Source organism: Panthera leo, chromosome D2 (genome assembly GCF_018350215.1).
Source record: "Panthera leo isolate Ple1 chromosome D2, P.leo_Ple1_pat1.1, whole genome shotgun sequence".
NCBI classification, from domain to species: Eukaryota; Metazoa; Chordata; class Mammalia; order Carnivora; family Felidae; genus Panthera; species Panthera leo.
Genome location: NC_056689.1, coordinates 53,451,287 through 53,476,257, shown reverse-complemented (window position 1 = coordinate 53,476,257; position 24,971 = coordinate 53,451,287). Strand labels below are relative to the sequence as shown.

The window sequence follows — 24,971 nt, the reverse complement described above, 5'->3', positions numbered from 1 at the left end:
TGACCATTTTGAGAATTATATTTGACAATATTTGATATTTGATGTTTCCCTGCATTGATTGTGATTGTATATGGCCACTGCTCAACAAATACCGATTAACAAGATGAAAGAAATAAAGCTAAAGTATAAGCAGTATTGTCATCTTCTATTCTTTCACATCCAGCTCTTGCTACACCAGCAAGAAGGAGAGAGGAAGAGGGCATACATACCTTCAAATCCTAAAGTCAAGAAACAATCTTTTCACTACAGTGACAAATACCAAGTGACTCCCTATCGTGCATTCTACCCCAGCTAAGGAGGTGACATGGGGTATTGAAAAGTCGAGTCTTAGTGGTCAGGCAGATGTAGGGTAGGAGCCAGCTTCATCATTTACTAGTGAGGGTACTAGAATTTATTAGGTAGGTGACCCTATTCAACCTCTGCAAACTTCAGTTTCCTATTCAATCCATCTCCCATGTTTGGCAAGGACTGAATGAGACAATGATCAAGAAGCTCCTGGCCTGGATGGGACATATTCAGTCAATGTTATTTTCCTTTCCAAGCAAAAATGGTTTTGGTGCTGTGGAAAGGCAAATGTTTGGCTCAGGGCTGGGCAATGCTTCTGGGATCTTGGAGAATATATTTCTATTAAAAAGCTGAAATTCAGGTTTTCCTTTTGCATTTTCTTCAGTCATGGAGCATGTGGGCATTTAAGTCCGATTTGTGGGCTGGATGAGGTCAGTGATGGTGAGCCAGGGTGATGGCAGTAAACATTTCTCTATGTATGTATATATGTATATCTCTCTTTTACCCCTCTCTTTCTTTTCTCCCTTCCTCTCTGTCAAGTCTTCTTCTTGGTTTTGTTCCATCAGTTTATTTATTTATTTATTTATTTATTTTTTTTTTTGACAAGGTTACAACGTTCAAAATTTAAAAGGTATAAAAGGGAATTTAGTGAAAAATCTCCTTCCTACCCTGTCTTTCAGCTATCAAATTCTTCTCCCTCCAGGCAACCAATGTCATCAGTTCCTTGTGTATCCTCTTGGAATATTCTGTTTACCTTCTTTTTATATAAATTAATACCTACTATGCTGTACTGTTATCTGAATCTTGCTTTCTCACTTAATAATCTTAAAGATTATGGGGCACCTGGGTGGCTCAGTCGGTTAAGCAGCCGACTTTGGCTCAGGTCATGATCTCACACTCTGTAAGTTCAAGCCCCGCATTGGACTCTGTGATGACAGCTCGGAGCCTGGAGCCTGCTTCCGATTCTGTGTCTCCCTCTCTCTCTGCTCATCCCCTGTTCATACTCTGTCTCTCTCAAAAACAAACAAACATTAAAAAAATTCAATAATCTTGAAGATTATTCCACATTCATGTGTGGAAAGCTCCCTTCCTCTTCCTTAGTTTAGTTTTATTGTATTATATTTTATTTTATGTATGTATTATAAGGCCCAAGGGCAGGCCACCCCAAATATACCACTTTGGCATATTGAGTATTTTCAGTAATAGTTACTTAAGAGATGGCCTGTGCAAGAAGGACATTCAAACCCTCTTCTGTCCCCCTGAAAGCAGGAAGTAAATATCCCATATGAAATGTACCCTCCTAGTACCAAGAAGTAGAGGTACCTTTATCACCAGAGATAGGAAATTTAGAGCCAAAAAGACTTGTTACTTTTTACTAATTTACTAACCCAGCCCAAATACTGTTTAGAATTCCTTACTAACCGAAGCTCCCAAAGTTTTCTTTGTCCTGTCAATTCCTCATAGATTTATTGTCTCTATTTCTAAAAAGTATAAAAAATTCCTGCCTTGGTTATTTCTTTAGGTCTGTTTCATTATTGGGCCTCTGTGCACATGTAATAAAACTTTGTGGGTTTTTTCCTTCTGTTAATCTGTCTTATGTAAGCTTAATTATTAGTCCAGCTAGAAGAAACTTGGACAGAGGAAATTTCTTCCTCCCTTTCAGTACCAGCATTTATTTAACCCATTATCAATACCATTATTTATTTAACATCAGACTTTCTTTCTTTGTTTCTTTTTTCTTTCTTTGTTTCTTTCTTCCTCTTTCTTTTTCTTTCTTTCTTTCTCTCTTTCTTTCTTATCTTGCTATTACAAGTAATGTTGCAATGAATAAACTTTTACATGTTATTTTGCAATAAGCAAATATATCTATAAGATAAATTCCTGAAATAGAATTTCTGGGTGAAAAAGTATATTCATTTGTAAATTGATAGATGCTGCCAAATTGTCCTTCATAGAGGTTGTGCCAATGTACCTGCTTACCTGCAAAGTATCAAAGTCTTCTGACTTTTTAAAAATGCACATATGAAGGAACTAAAACACATACATAGGAAGTATCAGAGACAACTTTATATGATCCTATGAGCATAGGCCAATTGGATTGCTTATTGTTCCTTTCTTTGCTGTCTCTCAGGTAGATAATTTGGATCTCTTATATAGATTAAAGTTGTTTAATTCACAATTCTAAAATGGGACATCACATTAAAGATGCTTCTAATTTACAAACTGTTATTTAGCTGCATTTCAAACTATCAGAACCTCATGAATAAGTTGGTAGATTTGGTGGTTGGCTTACTCATTGTTTTTTAAAGTTTCAAGTTTGATAACTCTATATGTTAATTCTGCAGCTTGGGAACTTTTTGGTCTTGTACTGCTTTACTTTCCTAAACATTATTGAGAACTCCAAAGAGCTTCTGTTATGTGAGTTATATATGAGAGATATTTACCATATTTGAAAGCAAAACTGAAAAAAAATTGAAATATTTATTTAAATGATTCCATTATGTTAACATAAATAATATTCTTATGAAAAATAAATATTTAGGAAACTAGTGAGAAGAATAGCATTGTTTTATATTGTTGCAAATCTGGCTTGATAGATGATAGCTGGCATGGTACCTTGTGCAACCCAGTGGAACATTTTCTATGGACTGGACTTCTATGATGCAACATTTCCTGCCCTGCCTTGACAATAGACACGTCTTCTCCTTACCCCTTTCTATAAAGCTCCACCTCAATTTCTAGGAAATGATATAGGCAACACCAAGTTTCACGGGCTATGAATTGGTTTTCCAAGTCCAGCTCCAAACCTAGCATTCCAATAGGCTAAAACTTGGATGGGTCTTTGTGGATCACAAAGTTCCTATGAGGGCATCTTACAGAATTCTAAGTGAATATAATAGCTGTATTAGACTTCATATAAGACACCAAAGGGACTATATGATGGCATGCTTGGGGTAATGTCCAGGCTTCATGTGCCCAACCTACACCCTAAGAATCAAATTCTAATGCCCAGTACTGAACATGGCTCCATACACCTACATTAGAAGTCAACATGTTACATGAAGACATCTGGCTCTCTTACCACTAGATTACTGTCAAGAGACTAATTGTGCTAACTGAGTGAATAGATAAGGGGCTAAAAGAGCCATGCTAAATATAGAGTAGTGCATGGGAAACACATAGAAAATCAGGCTCATTCCCCAGCCAGAGCCAAGTATAATTCTCACAGAGGATCAGAACTAAAGCCAGAACTGGAAAGGTAGCAACACTATGCGTAAGATAAAGACTGGTGACCCTTGGCCACCTACGTGGGCAGGTCAGCCAGGCAATTGAGAACTGTCCAACAGTAGGATTATATGCTGGCAGGAGGGAGTCAAATGAGGTTTGAAATCCATTAGACTGTTCCTACAGTTCCTAGTGAAACTGCTCAGAAGTAAGGACCCTGAGCTGGGCATCATTTTGAAGAGAAGGGGAGACAATATTCAACTCTATGGTATTAAGAACAGTTTGATACTTAGTGTTTTTATTCCCCTTTATGGTTTCCAAGTCCTCCAACTGCACTGCTTTGTAACATGGGCTGGACAAGTAATGATATTCTATTTAGCAAATGAGGCAAACAGGCTGAGTACGTTACATGCCTGGCTCAGCTAGAAAATGATATGGCCACACTCTTATTCCAGTGCTTTATCCACTCTTTCAAAGTGGGCTAGTGTGGGCGGGAGAAGCTGGAGGCAGTGGAAGAAACAAAAGCTCAAGCTGAACTGTTGGAGGCTAAGAGGGTTTAGAGGACAAAGAAGAGAAGGCAAAGGAAGCAGGGGAGACACAGGAAGGAATCCCTTGGCAAATGTGGGAGTTGATGGGGATATGGATCAGAGTATCAACTCACGTTGGGACACGCAGAATCAGGTTAGAAAAGTGGGAATAGGGCCAAGTAATTTGAAAGAGATGTGGTATGCAATACAGCATCATTGTGGTTTTATGAGAACCAAAGTAACAATGAAAGCAGAGCTTTAGGAAGGTCACAGTCTGGCAGTGAGACAAGGATCTGGGTGGAAGAGAGTCAAGAAGTGGGTAACTCATTAGGATACTGTTGTTAATTCAGCTTGAGATTATTGATGTTGGACTAAAATGGTAGCAGTGGAAATGGTGACAAAAGAGTGGATCCACAAGACAATTAGACAGACACTCCAGGACTTGGTAACAGATTAGCTATGGGAACAAAAAGTATGGAATTTGAAGCTGCTCCAAGCTCTGGGTCTAGAACAATGAAGGCCTCCCTGGAACAGAAGATTAGGACCTTTATTTTAGAGATACTAGATTTGATGTGACAGTATCAGAGGGACAAACAAACAGTTTGAAACTTGTGATTATATCACAGCTGAATGACCAGGGTCAATATCCTTTATAAAATGAATTTTGAAGCACATGGATGAAAAAGGAAATGTTAGATTAGCGAGCACATTTGCTATAACCATAAAAACCAAAATATAGCCTTCTTTCATATTAACTTTATTAGTACTTATAAAATAAAAACAATATATGAAAATATTTTCAGGATATGGAAACTACAGTCTTTGCAAAATATACACACCTATAATTGTTACAATACATACATATCCTTGTATATACCTCAGACATTATAAAAGTGTTTAAGAATGACACCCTGTAAAAGTTGAGAGAAGAAACATTTTCTCCAACCTTGGCCATATATTGTGACATTCAAGTACTTAAACCACACTTCTGAAATAAAACACATCTCTAGTGTACAGGCTGAAAGGGATTTAACTCTCAAAGTCCCATAAGTTGTTTTATTGTGCAAGGTAAAGAACCAAGAGAGGGTTCCCTGAGTTAATTTACCTTAGGTAACTCAAGCAGTGGTTTACTTTCTATACTTTATCATGGAAATAAGGGAGAAGGCCATGGGAACCCATCTCGGGCAGATCCTCCTCCCCAGTATTCCTATCTGTGCAGCATGGCTCCTCCTACAAGAGGATTTCTAACCTTTGAGCTCTAAAATGCTGATTCTGTAACTATCTATTTGCAAGATAATGCTCCTGCAACTCTAAATTCCAACACTGTGGATGAGGCTAAAGTTATAATGATAGTATGACTCCCCAAAGTAGACTTCATTTAAGATTTGTCAGGTGGAAAGCATTTAGGAAGATCAGCAAGCCAAAAATTCCCTCTTGGAACTATTGGAAAAGATCCTTTCTCACCAAGGCATAAACCTCAGAAGCCAAGTTCTTTCTTTCTTTGGAAGAATTGTGATGAAGGGGAGAGAAAGAGCCTATAATCTTTCAGATATGCAGGCTTAAGATAGTAACAGATGCTAGGTTGGACAGTAAGAGTTGGAGACCATTATAGCCTCACCAATAAAGGATTCATTATGATAATCATTCCCATGTACTCTCTACTTTCCAATTAACCTTCCAAGCTTTCCTAAATATTACATTCTCTCTTTAACTGCAGAGTATTGGCTGATGAAGTTCCAGATATAAAATGTTTGAATTCATGATGTTAGTATCATGGGGCAGCATTGGTATTTAATACCATACTGATATACTAAAATTTAACAGTGATTTTTTTTTTTTTATTATTCAAGACACTACAGAAGTCAATCAACCATGGATTCACAGGTCTTTACATTTAACATATAACATGAAGCATTATTACATATAATTCCATAAGGGGAAAAGACTATAAAAATAAGTTTAATAAGATTACTGCATTTTAAAAAGTTGTTTTAAAAAAATATATGCCAAAGTCCTCTAAATATTTGGTGTAGAGAGGGTAAGGGAGGTATCTGTTAGGATGAACCATAATGAACTCTGGTTTTTGTAAGTTAAAAAGGTAAAATCTTGGCAATTTCATATGGTTCAACCTAATAAAATCCTGAGAAAATTGTATTTGGCATCACACTATAAATTCAAAAAGAATTTATAGAAAATCACATTTCTAGTGAGGGGGAAATACTTCAGGATGGAAATGTGCACACTGGTTTTGCCAAGATTTCTCTCTTGCAGCTTAAAGACCTGAAATCTCAGAAAGTTAAGAAAAACGTAGTGCAGTTTCACACACACACAAAAAAAACCAAAACCAGAGGACAATTAAAATTACAGAATGATAGCTACAGTTGTGAATGCCACCAAAACAGAAAACTTCTAGCCAAACCTGGTGATTAAAAACTTTTTAAACTTTACATATAAAAATTCTGGCATCAAAATGAAAAGGCACTCATGTGTGTTAAAAGAATAACCATGTATAAAAGCCTTGGAAATAAGGCTAATTCATTTGTATTATTAACACCATTAAGTAGGCACCTTTTCCAAGTTTCAGCTTTGGCCTCCTAAATGGAATTAGGTTTCAAACGAATTACCGACATAATCTAATCATAGCAGCATTATTATCAATAAGTTTCTTAGCTTTTACACTGCTAAAAGAACATCTAAAGTTTCCTCCCCACCTATATCCCCTCAGTACCAAAAATACACTTTAAAAAATTACATTTATACCAGAGTCATAAAACATTTTGCAGTTTTTCTTCAACTAAAGACCTGATCTCCTACCATCACCACCCCAACAACAGCAAGTAAGAAACCAAACCAAAACCAAAACATAATTGAGAAAAAAGTAATTGCTAGACCACACTGGCTAACTCTTAGCTAATTAAAGACATAGCATATTCAAAAATGGTACTTTAATTATGAAATTTATTAAATATAATCAGTGAAGGAAATGCAGGCTTTCCAGGCGTGTGCGTGCGCGGTGTGTCCGCACTGAGGGATGGTACCCAGAGAAACCAAGAACGCACTTCTGCCACAGCCTCATTTGGAGCTCTGGCACCATTTCCGAATGGCCGCGCCGGTACTACTGGCTACAACGCACAGGGCCCCGCCCACCGTCCACCACGTGGGCATATCGTTAAAGAAAATAATCTGGAAGATGAAAGCAAAGACCACATCCATCGTCCTCATTATTGCCACTGGGCCTGCTTTTTCTATTTGGAGGGCTTTCGTGAGAAACACCTGACCCCCCAAACCAAACAGGCCGATGAGGATGAGAAACAGCCTGTCCAACCCGCAGTATGGCAGACTCCACTCCCCTATGATGAAGAGGACGATGACGCTCTCTAGGAGGCCGAGTACGACATAATACCAAATGCTCAGAAAGTAGTCCACGGACTTCCCCATCTTTCTGATGATGACCATGGTCACGGCGGCAAAGACAGCGTGCGCCACTGCTGCGAACGTGCCCTTCAGGTGAACGGAGTAGCTCTCGTCCGTGCCCGCAGCGCTGGCTCCGAACAGAAACGGGGGCCTCACGATGAGGATCACGCCGGTGATCGTGAAGGCGGTGAAGAGGGCATCCCAGGGGCTGTACTTCTCCTTGAGAAATATCCAAGCAAATATGGACGTGAACACTGGCGAACTAAACGTGATGACGGTGGCGTCGGCCAGGGACGTCGCCTGGAAAGCGTAGTACAAAAGGATCATGGCGGTGGAGCCCAGGACTCCTCTGAGGAGGAGGAAAATGCGTTGACCTTTGGGGCCTATGAACCCGCTTCTGTAAATTCAAATGAAAGAACGCACATTAAACCAAGGTGGTTTTTTTAAATTGCAGTTCTTAATTAGATGTTATTTTTACAGTCCTAACTGGCAAAAAATAAGGAAATAGTAAGTGAATTTTAAGGCCCACAACTGAATGTTATATGCCTTCAAAAAAATGGTTTCTATGTATAGCTAAAGCATGTAAGTGTTCACAGTATAATCAAAATTAATAAAAGAGAACTCCATAAATAGTATAATTAAAATTCAACAAATATAACTTTTCCCATGTCTATACATGCTTACAAAAAAGACAAAAGGAATGTTCATCATGGTTAAACCTTAATAGGTGGTCTCCTAGGTGATTTTTCCTTATTTTCCCCAAATTTTCTACAATGACAATGTATGATTTTTATGATAAACACAATTTCAAGATTAAGCTGCCCTATATAAGAAAACTTGGTCATGGCTAGTATGCATTGCCAATCTTAACGAGTTTTTCTACAAAAGCTGAGGCAATGCTAAAGTGTAATTTAGCCACTGGATGTCAGACAACTTTTCATTATTTTCTGCAAGAAGAGTTAAGATACACTGAAAAAGAACAAGTAGCATTTGGATAAGTATAACAACTGATACTCAATTTTTTTTTTAATTAATACTTACCAAGCAGAATGCTGGGTACATTTCAGGCTAGGCGCAGCTTGCTGACCTGTGCCAGCACTGAACATCTTTAGGGTAGCCTATAAGCCTGACATGAGGACCCACATTTCATTTAGAAATGAAACTGTGGTCACCTTTGACTCATACTTTGAGAAGCTAAGAGTCTTCCATGATAATGAAACATAAAATAGGTCAAAACAGATTGGTGCTAAGGATTTCAAAAATTCTTCTAGTGCCTTCCCCTGCCAATTGTTCTGTTGCAAAATGAGGAAGATAATTGTGTTAGCACCAGTTGCCACCCTTGAAAATTTCTGAACTCTTACCATCATTTCCTAAAATATTGTGACTTGCCCACACTTATACAGGAATTTCTGACAATATTAATCTTAGTAGCTTTTCACCATTTTTCACCAGATCTTCAGGATACGGGGTGAAACTATTCTAAATGAATCTGTACTATGTTATAGATACAAGGAGAATTTGGGGGCAAGTGACTGAAACTTTTAGTTTAGGGTTTAAGCATTTTTGCCCAAAGAGAGAAAGAGCCAGACAGCCACCAGGAACCAAACTGGCCTATCCTCCAATGGTTCTAAGTACACAGGGATGTGTAGAAGGCATAATTTTAATCTGGGAAAGGGTGGGGAGGGTGTTCCATATGGAAGGGGAAGACACGTTGGGTAGGGAGGGAACAGTAAGGATGGGGAAAAAAGACAGTTTTCATATACTGTTAGATTCTACACAAGTGCTCTGATCTATAATTAATTTTATTTGGCCCTTGCCACCAAGGTGCAGGGTAGAGGACAAAGATTATCATTCCCTCCAGTTCATAGATGAGGACACTATAAACATGAAAGTATTTTAAAAGGTCTTGTTCAAGACTACCTTTTCCCTTTCCCACATCACCCTAGGGGCAAGACCCTGATATTATTACTTTAACCTTCTGTCTGCCCTGGTAACAGAGCAGTCCATTCTACTGAAAGAAACTTGATATTAGGAGACACCACCACTTCCTCTCATTTACTTTTTTCTTCTAAATACTAGTTATGCAGAGGGAAAGAAGGGAGGGTGGTACAAGATGGAGGAATTGTACAAGGAAAGCTTTGTTCTCAAAATGAGGAGTGGAGAATAACTGAATCTACCCCCCCCCCCTTCCTGAGTATGTGGTTTGTGCTTATGAGAGCATCTTTTGTAGGTGAGTCCTTATGACTTTTTATTAACCAGAGACAAACAATGTAGTAACTGGTAAATCTACGGGAGGGATAAAGCAGACACTGTAGAATAAATAATTTAAGCAGGTCAAAAGATTTACATACATTTGTTAATACCTTCCACTTCGCAGGTAAGAAATACTTACTTTCTGTATATTAAGCAAGGGATAACGACTAGCATTTGGAACACACATCGGAATGCACTAATTTCTACAGCATGGACGTCTTGCACTTTTTTAACAAATAAAGAGCCCACTGAGAAAAGGAAGGCAGATAATAATGTATAAAACAAGCCAAGTCCAGGACAGCGTGCTTTCTTCTTGGCTTCTGAAAAAGATTAAGTTCTGGTTAGTCCTTGCTTCCAAGTGTATGTTTTAATATTTTCACTTAGGAATTGAGAAAAATGGAACAGTGTTAATGGCTAACAGGCTACAAATACTGTCTCCTAAGCATATCCATTCTCTGGACCTGAACTATTTTCCCCACCAAGAATGAGGAATCACTGATGTAGGCAACAATTTAAACCCATAATTTTTAAATGCAGTTTTACCCTATAAAATGGATTTCCTTTGGCTTACTGAAGAATCATTACTCACTTGTAAGTCAAAAAGAAGTAAAAAAGCTTGCCAAGACAGTGAGAGAAATCTTTAAGAAACGCTTGTCAAGATGGCTAGAGAAAAATGCTTCCAAGTGATATTTTATATCATCTCACTGGTGAACCTGGCTTTATGAAGAAAGTGGTTTTTTTCTAGACAACAGTTTACAGCTGTGTCCTATGGCTACTTGTTGATTATCTTACTTCTCCCAGTAGCCTGTGAACCCTTCCAGGCTGGGACCTCAGCTGTCTTGTTTGTGCCTGCCACATGCAAGACCCCGATTAAATATTTGCTAAATGAAAGTATATGAGAGAACTCCATAGAAAGATGCACAGTCTAACACCACTGGTAACAGCCTAATCTGGGAAAGCTGTTTTGTTATTTTGAACCATTAATCAAATCTTTTACTTTTCATGGTTTTACAACTTCTCTTCCATTTAGAGCATAAACTCTTTGAGGACAGAGGGTAGGTCTACCCCTCTGACCTCAAAGTGCTTTAAAATAAAATTTTTAAAAAATTACAACTGCCATTTAATACCAACTTCTTGGCTTGATCTGAACCAAGAAACTTCTGCTTTCTCTAGGGCATCAAGTATTCAATCCATTAGTGACTGAGCATTCAACTTTTGTTTAGCCACTTCTGTCTTAGTTACCGAACACAGGATTAAAATCTGTTTTCAATCTCATACTCACCCCAAACCCATCATTCAGAGGGGAGCAAAATGGGACAGGGTAAGCAGAGAACTCCCTAAAAGACAGGTGACACACTGAGGAACGTACTAGTATTTTTTTCTTTATTGAAACTAATACAAAACAAGAAGAGAATATGAAGGAAATGCTACTGGCCCTCATCGGTTAAGAACATAGCAAAATGGAAGGGTGTGTCGGTACTTGCAATTTCTAGTAAAACTAGGATTATCATTCCAATCTAGGAATTTATAATGTGTTACTTAGCTAGAGAACAGTTTTGCATAATAATGTTTTTAAAAAATGTCCTTCTCTGATAAATGCAAACACCCAGTAATACATTTCAATATCCTCATGTTAGCTGGATACCTTTGCCCACAAGTGACAGACACTTTGTGACTCAGGACCAAAGTATGATGGTGCACAATCTTTCCAGGGGCACTGTGCAGCCTGACCTTTGTAGTAAGAGATACCATTGTGATCAGAGGCCTTTACCTCTTCCTGTTCCAGGTGCACAGTCGAAGAGAATCATTTGGAGCTACCAGTCATCGTGTCACAGATTATGTATTGTAAGTACCAGAATCCTCCACATTCTGTTCAACACCTATGTGCCTCAGATACCACAGAAACAAACTGCACATACTTACTCAGCCCATGAGAAGGAAACTTTAGACGACTTCCAAGTTAAACACCACAAAATACATGTCTTGGCTGTGGTCAGCCTCAGTGTTCAGCTTCTGAAATTTCAGGGTTCAGGTCCAAATAAAATAGTTTTTCTTAAAAGAAACCCAACCCATGCATAGAACCAACACCCTCACACAGAACAGAACAGGAAGATCAAGGACAGAAAACATCTCCCCGGTCTGTATTTCAAGGATCTTCCCCAACCTAAACTTTTAAATTTTTCTCCAAAAAATTTTAACTTAACATGATATTTTAACTGTTTTATTTATTTATTTAATTTTAACTCTTTTAAAACTCAATTTTATACCCCTGGTTCTGATTATCTTGTCTCTTAAAACACTCACATATTTTCTTGCCTATAAACACCCTATGACCCATGATTGCTGACTGCAACAGGGCAGTTGTTACAAGGCCTGGCTGAACTTGATTATTTCTTATGAGGGTGAGGCTTGGTTCTACTCATGCAGACCTCTCTTACTGAATAATAATTTCCATTCTGCCAAGGGAGATGAACAAGAGAGTAGCATCATCCAAAGATGCATTTGCTTATGTACTGTGCTTCTATGATCATATTCCACTACAAGCATAGCTAAATAATTCAAATTAAGTGGCCACGGTGTAATTTCTTGAGTTAGAAGAAAACTGAAAAGTTGCTCCGTTTCTCTATCCTTTAAAGTGGTGATTCACAACCCTGGCTGGGAATCAGAATCAACTGAGTAATTTTTTAAACTTCAGTTCCCGAGCCCCACCCCAGACCCACTGCTACAGGATCTCTGTGACCGTAAAAGCCCTGCCAGCTAGAGAACCACTGCTACACTAGAGAACTCCCTCCAGGGGCATGTGAGGCACACATCTAAGACAGTTTCTTGCTTCAGGCTAAGATCCACACTGTCCCTCAAGAAAATAAATAGATATCTTAGGATAGCTGTATGCTGTCTGTGAAGGTTATCCAAGAATGTAGAAAAATGGGTAACAGTTTCACCCTGAACTTGAAAATGAGCTTTCTTGAGATAACCAGTTGGATCAAGCGGTTAAAGTGATACTGTCACAAAGTTCAATGACAACAAACAGTACAGTGGTTTAAAGTGTTTCTATGGCAGTCCTGTTTTCAGAATATTATCTGGTCACCTTACAATAACTATTACTAAGTCTCACTGTTAGCAATTTTCTTTGAAGTTAAAAGACGCCACAAGATTCTTAGGTGCAGTCGCTTATAATGTTTATCATTTTGCCATGTGCTGCCTGAGTGTACAGTATTCCTCTTTGGTTTACAAACAGCAGAAACATTTAAGAGTTTACAAGGACTGACTCAGCATTCCACCAAAATGACATTCAACCATAATAACTGATAAGGTGAGAAATTCACCTCTTTACAAGCTACACATCTGGTCTACACAGCTTGGAGTAGCCCCTTCTCTGGAGGCACCAGCCCATGCATAAATAATCAGAAGTCTGATCATTTTGGGGGCGCCTGGGTGGCTCAGTCGGTTGAGCATCCAGCTCTTGATTTCGGCTCAGGTCATGATCCCAGGGTCGTGGGATCAAGCCCCGTGTGTGGCTCTGCACTGAGCATGGGGCCTGCTTGGGCTTCTTCCCCTCTCTCCTTCTCCCTCTGCCTCTCTCCCCTCTCTTCCCTGCATGCTCTCTCTAAAATTATTTAAAAAAAAATTTTTTTTAATTAAAAAAAAAAGAAGTCTGACCACTGTTAGCATTTAAGACAAAAATGGAGCAAGAATCATCTGGGTTTCATCTCTCTAAATTAGGGGAAAGTTCCTAATAGGGAGAAGGGGGAATGGGGTGGGGATAAGAGGCATAGAAATCAGGGTCACACTTAGAGGAGGCCACCCAGAGGATGAGATGGTGCAGGCTGTGTAACTTTGTCTTCAAGGGAGATCTACCTATTTCCTCTGTTTCCAGGAAAATGACCTAGGTGGGTGGTGGAGTTAAGGAGGAATGTGCTTAAAGTAGCACTGTGGTCAGTAGAAAAGGCCTAGCGTGGGACTCTGGCATGCTGGGATCCTTAACTTTGGTGCTGCAGGGACTTGTGCCATGTCTCACCCACACAGGCCAGATCTAGGGAAAAACAAAGCAACCCCCACCGCCAAGCCCTCACCTTCCAGGGCTTCACTTCCCTCATTTGTGGAAAGAAGAGGTTGAACAAGATCAAGGTGTTTTTACAAAGGGTCTCTGGCTTTGGACACAGGTCTGTGAACCTCTTAACAATGTATATAAGATTGTGCCTCTGCCTTGTTTAGGATTAGTTGCCAAGAAAGTCCTCCTATATTTTAGGTATACAATACAGTGGTTCAAATTTTTAAAAACAAAAAAAAGAATATATTACAAAATACTCATTATATTAACAATGGACATTTGGTTTAGTTCAGTGAGTCGTTATGAATAAAGATATTGTAAAAATTTACAACAACAAAAAAGTCCTCCTAACCCCAAAAGCTTAAGAACCTGTGGTCCCACTCAACTCTACCTTCCCAGGATTCTAAGACTCTGAGGCAAACATTTTCTAGACTCTATGCTTTTCAACTTCCTCTTCAGGGAACACGGCTTCCCACTGTGATCAGTGTTCACGGTTAGCTCTCCACCCCCAACCTCACCTGTCTGCGGGATGGCCTCTCTTACTGACCCCCCAGCCTCACTCGCCTGAGGGATGGCCTCTCTTACTGACCGCCCCCCCCCAACCTCACCAGCCTAAGGGATGGCCTCTCTGACTGACCCCCCAACCTCCAGCAGGGCTCACGGAACTGCAATCTGACTCCGCGGTAGTGCCCGCAACACTTTAATTACAGGAACAGTTTCAGAATCCCAAAAGGGTTCCAAACACAATCAGAAACTTTCCTAGTCTTCGCGCCCGCGGGGACGAAAAGGGCTTATGCTTTGCAGACCCCCAGGTGAGGGCTCGAGGGTTTTCCCCGAGCTCTGGGCAAGGTAGGGATGGGGGCGCGGTCCTCGCTGCGCCCCCGGCCCAGAGTTGCGGGGACCCTAGCCCATTGGCACCCGCACCCCCTCCACCCAACCCCAGAGGCGAAACCCGCGCCGGGTCTGCACCCCACACTCACCCTGCGACGCACCCGATCCGCACGGCGAGTTGCCGCACACCCAGCACCTGCAGGGGCCGGGCGTCCCCGCTGCCGCCGCCGGCTCCTCACTGGCGCCCTGCGGCGCGTCGTCCGTCAGCGGTAGCCCGGGCTCTGGCACCTCCGCCGCCCCGTCACTGTCCACGGGCCGCATCGCGCGGCCAGCGGTCTCCCCAGCGCCGCGGCGACTAGCGCGGGGAGTAGCGGCTCCGCTGCCCGGCTCTTCCGGCCGGCAGCGGCGGCGACGGGGCGCATGCGCGCGGGGCCCTCCTCCCCTTGCTGGGGACCGCGCTTGTCCTCCGCTGCCCTCTTACCTTCAGTTCCTGGAGCCTCCTGCGCAGGGGGAGGTCGGCCACCTCTCTGGGCTGCAGCGGTGCACACAGCTGGACCAAAGGCGTCCACCCCTCTGCTGCAGTCTAGCTAAACTGGCCAGCAGCTTGGAGTCATCCTTCCCCAGGCTCAGTGGACCCTTTTCTGTCGTTGCAGAGAGAGCGACGCCCAAGGGTCTTGTGGCCTTCTTTGGGGGCGGGTCATCGGAGGTTAGGAGAGTATATATTTATTTATTTATTGGCGTGGCGCTGCATTCAGCCCCTCTGGAATACCCTGGAGACCTTGCCAAACACTGTGCCTGTCTTTGTCTCCTTGCCAGTTATCCAAGGAAGGTAGAATTTTAGGTTAAAAAAAAAAAAAAAAAAAAAAGGAGTAGCACATAACCACAGGGAAAATATATTTATAAGACTGGGACAGAACCCTTATGTTCTTTGTAACAGTAGACATTCATTATTGATCTTTTTTTTTTTTTCCTCTTTTTCTGTTGTTGTTGTTAACTGAAACATACTAATTTGGTTAGATATAAGATTACAATAATCTGACATAATTGCACCCCGTAAAGTAAACAATGTATGTCATCTGGCCCCAGGGTCCCTCGGATTCACTAATAGGCTCTTTATGTTTAAGTAATTCTTCTTTCATCTCTGCTTGCTTTAAATGTGAAAGGACAGTGTCTGGGCAAGGATGAACCTGTCTAAACTATTCTAGGCCCAAGTGCAAGCAAATTACCAACCAAGAGAGTAAAGTTTGTCTTTACTCAGATATTTGCACGAAGTGATTGACAACTGAAAAACACTGGACTTGAAGTCAGGAATCCTGGGTTCTGGCTCTGATTCTATCCCTGAGTATGTGACCTCAAACAGTCACCACCTACAGCTTGAAACCTTGGTTACTTCATTTAATTAACAGAAATAAAAGATTTCCCTTCCTATTTTGCAGAGTTGTGCAAATGAAGTCCAATGAGGTGTGCAACAGCAGTCACCTGGAAAGCACTTTACTAGAAAATCCAGGTGTATTTTTAAGTAAGGTGAGCATATAATTGATCTTCTAAAACTGGGAATGCCTTTTTTAGAGTAAAAGAAGGAGCTTTTTCAGAAATTATGCAGGCCAATAGGCTGAAACTGGGATTGTCGTAGACAAACTGGGACAAATGGCCACCTGAATTCTGACTTGGTTAGCATATAACTTTGCCTTGTCTTAAAAAGAATTTAAGGCTGCTTATAAAAATATATGAAACTGATTTTGTTGCTGGTGGTGGTGGTGGTATTTTAGTGGAGAGAAAGTGTAGGGAAGGGTGGTGAGGGTGGTAGATCATGATTATGAATGAAGTGAGAACCAAAACGCTTCTCCAAACATCTAGAAATCAGGTGCAGTTTCACAACTGCATTTATTTGTAAGATTTAGATGTGCAGAATGTTTGAAGAATCCCTATAATACTGTGATTTACAAGGAGTATATATTTGGTCATTCAGATATTTATTTGCTCTTCATCCATAGTTCTTGGCTCACAGCTGTCAAAACCCTTGGAATTTCCTGAGTGATAAGAGCCATGAGAGCAGCTTTTGTTATAATATTTGGTCTTTTGTCCTTAGTTCCTAAAATGGCTTCAGGGCCATAAAGGTGAAATGGGCATCTTGTTATTCATAACAAACCTCCTGCCACAACTGAATTTATGTTAATGAGGTGACTTTCTGGAAGCACCTAAGGATGGGGGCTCTTTGCCAGGTGAATTAACCATGTGATTAGAGGGTTGGAACTTTCAGTCCCACCCTCCACCCATGGGGAGGGGGAAGGGCAGGGATTGAGTTCGGTCCCCAGCTGCCAATGATTTAATCAATCATGCCTATGTAATGAATCCTCCATAAAAACCTCCAAAGAATGGAGTCTGGAGAGCTTACTGTTGGTGAAAGCATGGAGATGTGGGGAGAATGGCTCTCTTGGAGAGCTCACAGAAGGCCTGCATTCTTTCCCCATAACTTACTTGCCTTGTGGGTCTCTTCCATCTGGCTATTCCTGAGTTAGATCCTTTTACAATAAACTGGTGATCTAGTGAGTAAAACCCTTCTCTTAGTTCTGTGAGTGGCTCTAGCAAATTCATCAAACCCGAAGAGAGGGTCTTGGGAACCTCCAATCTATAGCTGGTGGGTCAGACGCACAGGTGATAACCTGGACTTACAATTGGCATCTGAAGGGGTGAGGGACAGCCTTGTAGGACTGAGTCCTTAAGCTGTGGGGTCTGAGGCTATCTCCAGGTAAATGGTGTCAGAATTGAGTTGAATTATAGAACACCCAGCTGGTGTTTGAAGAACTGTTGTTGGTGTGGGGAAATCTCCTTCTGCCCACCCCCCTCTGCAGTAGAATTATGTCCAGCAACCCTATTAGTTTCCCTCTTCAAATAGTGAAGACAGTGGTTAGGAAGTCTAAAGAAGAAAAAATCAGATGATTTGAGCAAGAAGTACCTAGAAGAGAAAGAGAAGAAAATGGATACCACACCAGTATAGACTGGGGTGACTAAAGGGTGCCAGGATGATTTGGGTCTTGCACTTTATTCCCTCTACCCTCCTTCCCCTCTGCTGCTGGCATTGATGTATGAAAGGTATCTCACCATCGTTTTTCTTGTTTGCTAAACAAACAAGAGCCCTGGAAACATAAAATCAACTGGTAAGAACAGTATGGACCAGACTAAGAGTCAGAAGACATGGCTCCAAGTTGCAGCTCTGCCCAACAGAAGCATGGGATGGCTAAGTTTTTCCTTGAGCATTTCTAGGCTCTGGTGACAATGACTTAGAGCTGGTGAGAGGTGGGTTCCCCTACAGTGTGAAGGGTGGGGCAGAAATCCTGACTGGGGGATGAGGGGACCAGCTCCAAGCCCATTACTAGTTTAAGTGAGGTTCTGCCTTCAAGGCAGAGGAGGCAAGGAGGAAGGATTGCTTTTGAGGTAGCTGGCAGCTAGAATGGACAAGATTTGTGGACTTAGTATGAAGGAACATTGTTTCTGTAGGCGAAATCATACAGTGTTCCAATTGAAATTCTGCTTCTGAAGGAATTCAATCCTCTAGTGAGAACAGGGACTTTCACTATAATGCCAGGTAACCACAGTGGGGTGGCACTCCCACAGTTCCAGGGTTAGGAAGGAAGAAGGAGGCTGCAAGTAGGAGAGTGGTATGTTCTAGTTGTCCCATGGAAGTAGGAGAGTGGTATGTTCTAGTTGTCCCATGGACAAGGAAAAGTGCAAGATCCTCATCATCCCGGTGGGTGTAGATGGAGACCTCCAGCTACTGCAGGGGAGAGGGTGGACTCCTGATTTCTGCCTCCATTTATATGCAGGGATGTTCCTATGCAAGACACTTGTGAATCGGGAGCTCTCTTCTCCTGGTATAGCTACCTGATTCCTATCGGACTGGTATCTTGGTACTGATTTGAAAGACTGCTCCCCCCATTCCTCCTAAAAAGTTCATTTCTTACTCTTCACTAATGCATCTTATGATTTGGAAAATGGCAGTTTGTTCCAAGAAGTGAGGTGCAATTGTGTTTGGGGGGAAATCAGTGCTGTGGAACAGAAGATCATAATTCTAAATACCCTGATAAGTGAAAGAGGGAACAAGCAAAAAAGAGAGGTAGTTTAGCATTTATGTAGAGTAGTGTATTGGAGAGGTAAAAGAAACTTTTTGAATAGATGATAAAAACTGATTCTGGAAATAGAAGAGGAAAAAAAATGCCAGGATCGGTTCCTCAAAAAAGAATTCAACCTCATGATCCAGTAATTTACCTCATGATGTAGTAATTCCACTTCTGGTTATATTTTACCTAGAATAATTGGAAAGTATGAAATCTAACAGATATTTGTACAACAATGTTCATAGCAGCATTATTCACAATAACCAAAAGGTGGAAACAGTCCAAATGTCTACCAAGAGATAGATGAGAAACAAAATGTGGTGTATACAATGGAATATTATTCAGCCTTAAAAAGAAATTCTGGGGTTGCCTGGGTGGCTCAGTCGGATGAGCAACTGACTTTGGCTCAGGTCATGATCTCACGGTTTGTGAGTTCGAGCCCCACATCGGGCTCTGTGCTGACAGCTTAGAGCCTGGAGCCTGCTTTGGATTCTGTGTCTCCCTCTCTCTCTGACCCTCCCCCACTCATGCTCTGTCTCTTTCTGTCTCAGAAATAAGTAAACATTAAAAAAATTAAAAAAAAAGAAATTCTGACACCTGGATGAACCTTGAAAACATTAACTAAGTGAGATAAGCGAAACTTAAAAGGGCAAATACTGTATGATTCCACTTATAGGAGGGACCTAGAATAGTCAAATGCATAGAGACAGAAGATAGAATGGTGGTTATCAGGAGCTGAGAGGAGGAGGGAAAGGAGTGTTAGTGTTTAATGGGAGTATCTGGGAGGATGAAAGTTCTGTGGGGGGATAGTGGTGATGGTTGTACAGCAATGTGAACTCACTTAGTGTCTCTGAACTGTGCACTTAAAAATGGTTAAATTGGTGGGGTGCCTGGGTGGCCCAGTCAGTTAAGCATCCAACTCTTGGTCTTGGCTCAGGTCATGATCTTGCAGTTGGTGTGTTTAAGCCTCACATGGGGCTGTGTGCTGACAGTTTGGAGCCCGCTTGGGATCCTCTCTCTCTCTCTCTCTCTCTCTGTCTCTCTCTGCCCCTTCCCTGCTCATGCTCTCTCTTTCTAGGGAAAAAAACCAGTTAAACTGGTAAATTTTATGTTATTTATATTTTACCACAATAAAAAAAAGTTTTAGAAAAAAAAGCCAGGGGAAAACTTTTCTGAGGGTGTGCAACAGACAGCTAATAAACCAACAATGTAGATCCAAAGTTGAAGTAAACCTGGGTCTGCAAACAAACTGAAGAGTGCAAGATACTTTCCCCTGTACTAGCCATGTTCTCCTTTCTTCAGTTTTGATTCATAATTATAGAGAGATGATAATATATTTTAAAAATTCCAGGGGCTCCTCGGTGGCTCATTCAGTTGGGCATCCAACTTCGGCTCAGGTAATGATCTCACGTTTCTTGGATTTGAGCCCTGCATTGGGCTCTGTGCCTGGAGCCTGGAGCCTGCTTCGGATTCTGTGTCTCCCTCTCTTTCTGTCCCTCCCCAGCTCACACTCTCTCTCCCTCTCTCTCAAAAATAAATAAACATTAATAAAAAATCCATAGTAGGATGGGGCGTCTGGGTGGCTCAGTTGGTTGAGCGTCTGACTTCGGCTCAGGTCATGATCTCACAGCTTGTGAGTTCAAGCTCCGCGTTGGGCTCTGTGCTGACAGCTCAGAGCCTGGAGCCTGCTTTGGATTCTGTGTCTCCCTCTCTCTCTGCCCCTAACCCACTTGCATTCTGTCTCTGTCTCTCTCAAAAATAAATAAACATTAAAAAAATTTTTAAAAAATCCATACATAGTAGGAGGAAAAGAGGTAGCATGATATAGTGTGCTGTGTACTTCTGAAATTTTTCCATCCAAGTATCGCTAATAGCTAAAAAAGTATGAACCTGGAACTATAAACTTTAATTTCTGGAGACAGAGTTTAAAGCCCCCATGAGAAATGGGAAGTTTCTTTTTTTCTTTTTTTCTTATTTTTATTTTTTAATGTTCATTTATTTTTGAAGGAGAGAGAGAGCATGAGCAGGTGAGGGGCAGAGAGAGAGGGAGAGACAGAGTCTGAAGTAGGCTCCAGGCTCTGGGCTGTCAGCACAGAGCCCAATGTGGGGCTCGAACCCACAAGCTGTTATTAGATCATGACCTGAGCTGAAGTCAGACGCCCAACCGACTGAATCACCCAGGTGCCCCCCTTTTTTTAATGTTTATTTATTTTTGAGAGAGAAAGAGAGTCAGAGTGTGAGTGGGGGAGGGGCAGAGAGAGAGGGAGACACAGAATCCAGCAGGCTCCAGGCTCTGAGCTGTCAGCACACAGCCAGACATGGGGCTCGAACCCACGAACTGTGAGATCATGACCTGAGCTGAAGTCAGACCATTAACCGACTGAGCCACCCAGGTGCCCCAGAAATAGGAAGTTTCTTTAAAGTCCCCTGTCCCATCTTAGACATGTATGCAAATTTTCCATTCTACTCCCTAATATATTTATGTTTCTCTTAATGCCATTTTTCATGTAACTCATTCAACTAATGTTTGAGTGCCTGCACGGGACCACTTCCAGTTCCTAGCAAGGTAGCGGGGAACCGAACAGACAAGGCTGTAGTCCTCTCTAGCATGGCGTGAGGGATGACGCAGAAACAAAAGAGGATGCGACCATTACCTAGCATGCAGAAGCCATGCCTCATCGGTGTGTATCTTGCCTAGCTTCCTGTCCCTCCCAGTTTGACCCCTTGGCCTGGGAATCAGGACACTGGGTTCAGTGCAGTTGTGCAGGTCTGGACACATCTGCTTGGCCCTCTCCATCTCCATTTCCTCAGCTTGGAAGTCACACGACTGGATCTCAAGCAGTCACCATTGGACAAGGGAGTGCCCCGCAGGCCTTGACACTGTAGGGACTTTCTCCTGCAGCTTCTTGCTTTCCTACTCTCATCTGTTCCCACGGTGCAAAAGGTAGCTCCAGTAAAAATGATTTCTGGCCCCTGCCACAGCCCTGAGGAACCTGTATCCTCCTGTGGGAACTTGCTGTTGGCTTACAGATTTCTTGGGAGTGAGGATGCCTGTGCTTTAAGACTTTGCCCTAGATGATAAAAGTACAACACAATCCACTTTAACCCCAAATTTGGATTCTACCCAGCTCTTATTATAATAATTGCTCTTTATCAAATGATCAGTATGCCAACCGCTATTAAACGCATGTCATTTAATCCTTAGATGAACTTTACCAGGCGTTTTTTAGCATAATGGTTAATACCAAGGCTCTTGGGGTCCACTGGTGGGGTACCCTTCTGGCTGCTTCAGTTACCAGTTGTGTGACTTCAGACTAGCGACTTAGCCTCTCTGTGAGCCTCCATTTCTACATCTATTAAAAATGGGATAATAAAATGTATCCAGCTGCTGTGAGAATGAAATGAGGTAATACGTGTAGAACTTCAGATAGTAAGTACTTTAAGAAATTGTGCCTTTTATTATCCCCATTTTACAGAGAAGAAAATTGAGGCTCAGAGATGATAACTTGCCAAAGGCATGCTGATAGGGAAGAGCAGAAGTAGGTTCAAAACCCAGGACTGTCAGGAGTCAAAGTCCATTGTCCCAATGACTTTACTCATCCAAAGGTCTTAATTGCCAGGATTGCTGGTTTCTGAGAGGATCTCATTAGGGCACGATCCCTTTTATGTTATATCCTGGCTTGGACCTTGAGGCTGTTAATGTGGCAACATCCCATGACTATGTTCCATACCATAGTGAAGCTGTGTGGTTTGTGTTAGGCTTATGGTGTCTGTCTAGCATCTAAACTTTCTTGGAGTAAAATGTTATGGAATGAAGAAAAGCAATTTTAATAATAATGATAATGATGATGATAATGATAATAGACAACCTATTTCCTTATCAGCTTTGAGAACAGTCATGCTCCACTGGCCACAACTTCGATCTCTTCCTAACTCACTTCTGTTGTCCAAAGCTGGGTTCTTAGCTAGGGCCCTCAGGGATGGGGTGGGGTGAGAGCTCACAGGCAATTTGCAAAGTGAATAGGTACCCACCAGCAATGCAGACCTGATTTTAGTTTTTTCCTGCATCCTTTGACTATCCAGGGCACTCTCCTATTTTCCCTGCATCCTGGGTCTGCTCTATTTTTATTTTCCCATTACTGGATCTTCTTCCAACTTTTCATGTTGCCAACAAAAAGGGCAAATATTAGTTTTTAGTAATATGAGGGCCAAGGAGGGAGAAGGCCTAAGCAAAGTGTCAGTGGGAATTCCAGTATTAAAGCATAAAGCATTTACTTTCAGACAAACAAGAGGTGCATACATTTGCATGCATGTGCATGCACACACGCATACACACGCATGCACACACACACACACGGTTCTTGGTTGCCACAGCCTACTCGAGGCCAGTACCAGTTTTCTGAAGCAGCAAGCGGTTTCACCTTCAGTGCTGGTGAGGATGGGAAGCACTCCAGAAGTTCCATCTTTATACAGATTCCGGTTTATTTGTTTAACCTTTCTACTTGCTCCAGCTGTACTTTATAAATTATAGAACTAGGTTTTGAAGTTCTATGCAATATTTAAAGCATGATAAAATTTTTAACAGTATAAAAGGGTATACTATGAATAATAAAATCTTTTCTCTCTTCCCCCAATCCCACTTCTCAGAGGCAATCACCGTAAACAATTTTTGTCTTTAACTCTTCTAGTGGTTGCTGTTAAACTCTTACACATTCTGGAGTCTCTAATTACTGATATGCCACTGTTAGATGATTTCTTTTTTTCTTCTTTGGAAGATGGAGAATTTTAGTTTTACTTGCCACTTCCTGCTTTCCCTAGTTCCTGTCATAACTTCTTGGTCAACCGGTGTCTGAACAAGTTGATATCTGGCAAGGTGAGGACATGTTTGACTTTCAGATAGTTGTCCTTTGTCAAGTCCTTATTATTGTCAGGCAGGCAATATTTATGATAATATCAATATCAATATTTATGATAATTTAATTAGTCTCACACCCATGCTAGTAAATAGAGATTACTCACATTATACAGATAAGGAAATTGAGGTTTTGGCTAGTTATGTAACTTGCTCAGAGTCAGTTAATAACTGGTGGAGCTAAACTTAACCTGTACTCTCCAATACCTAAACTTTAATTCTTAACCATCATTACCCTCGAAAAACAAATGCTCTGAGGCCAGTCTAGTTCTGCCAGGGTGAATATTTCCTTCATCCTGTGAGTTGTCTGTATGTGTGTGTGTGTGTGTGTGTGCGTGTGCACATGTACGTGTATGTATCCACATTTATAGTATGTAAAAATAAAGTGTATGACAATTGTGACAGTGATATCTTAACAAACAGGAGAGAGGAAGTGGAGTGTTATAAGGTTCTTCACATATACATTTGTTTTCATTTTGTTCAAAAAGTCAGTTATCTTTTAAAGAGATTAAAAATTAGGAGAAAAATCTTTTAGATGTACTCGAGTACCATTTCTAGCACTCTTCATTTCTTTGTTCCAATCTAAGTTTTTATATGCTATCATTTTCCCTCAGCCTGAGGAACTTTTAAAAATATTTCTTGTAAAGAAGATGTGATGGGACATAATTCTGTCTTTGTCTGAAACATGTCTTTATTTCCATTTTATGTTTAAGAGATGTTTTTGTTGGATGTACAATTATAGGTTGACAGTTTTTTCTTTCAATCCTTTAAAGATCTTGTTCTATTTTCTTCTGGCTTGAATTGAATATTCTTATCTCTGTTCTCCTGTTTTCTCTAGAAAATTTTTAAAAATGTTTATTTATTTATTTATTTTGAGAGAGAGAGAGCAGAGGAGGGGCAGAGAGAGAGACAGAGAATCCAAAGTAGGCTCTGTCCTGTCAGAGCAGAGCCTGTCACAGGGCTCGAACTCACAAACTGAACCATGAGATGATGACCTGAGCCAAAGTCAGATGCTTAACTGACTGAGCCACCTAAGTGCCCCTTCTCTGGCAACTTTTTGTCAGTGATTTTTGTCAATATGCATTGATCTAATTTCTAGTTTTCTCTGTCTTCATACTGCTTGAGGATCATTGAGCTTCTTGGCTCTCTGGGTTAATATTTTTCATTAAATATGGAAAATTAACAGCCATTATTTCATCATTTTCTCTGTTGCCCCACCCTATCACCCTAATTTTTGAGTTTCTGATTATACAAATCTTAGACTGTTTGGTTTTGTTTCACAGATCACAGAGACCATTCCATTTTTAATCCTTTGTTCCCTCTGGTTTGAATAATTTCTACTTCCTGTTTTCAAGTTC

The 24,971-nt window shown here is 41.1% G+C and overlaps 1 protein-coding gene across 2 annotated transcripts; it reads right to left on the bottom strand.

The window, feature by feature from the left end:
- Positions 1-4,781: 4,781 nt before the first annotated feature.
- On the bottom strand, positions 4,782-14,940 carry SLC35G1 (solute carrier family 35 member G1). 2 transcript variants are annotated; one of them, XM_042908869.1, is made up of 3 exons: positions 14,736-14,940; positions 9,844-10,024; positions 4,782-7,848 (listed from the first exon to the last, which is right to left on the bottom strand). In XM_042908869.1, the coding sequence occupies exons 1-3, from the start codon at positions 14,905-14,907 to the stop codon at positions 7,110-7,112; spliced, it is 1,092 nt and encodes a 363-aa protein (XP_042764803.1). In that variant the 5' UTR covers positions 14,908-14,940; the 3' UTR covers positions 4,782-7,109. The 2 variants fall into 2 exon arrangements, with proteins under 2 accessions (XP_042764803.1, XP_042764804.1); XM_042908870.1 differs by having other exon boundaries at positions 9,844-9,952.
- Between the last annotated feature and the right edge of the window lie 10,031 nt (positions 14,941-24,971).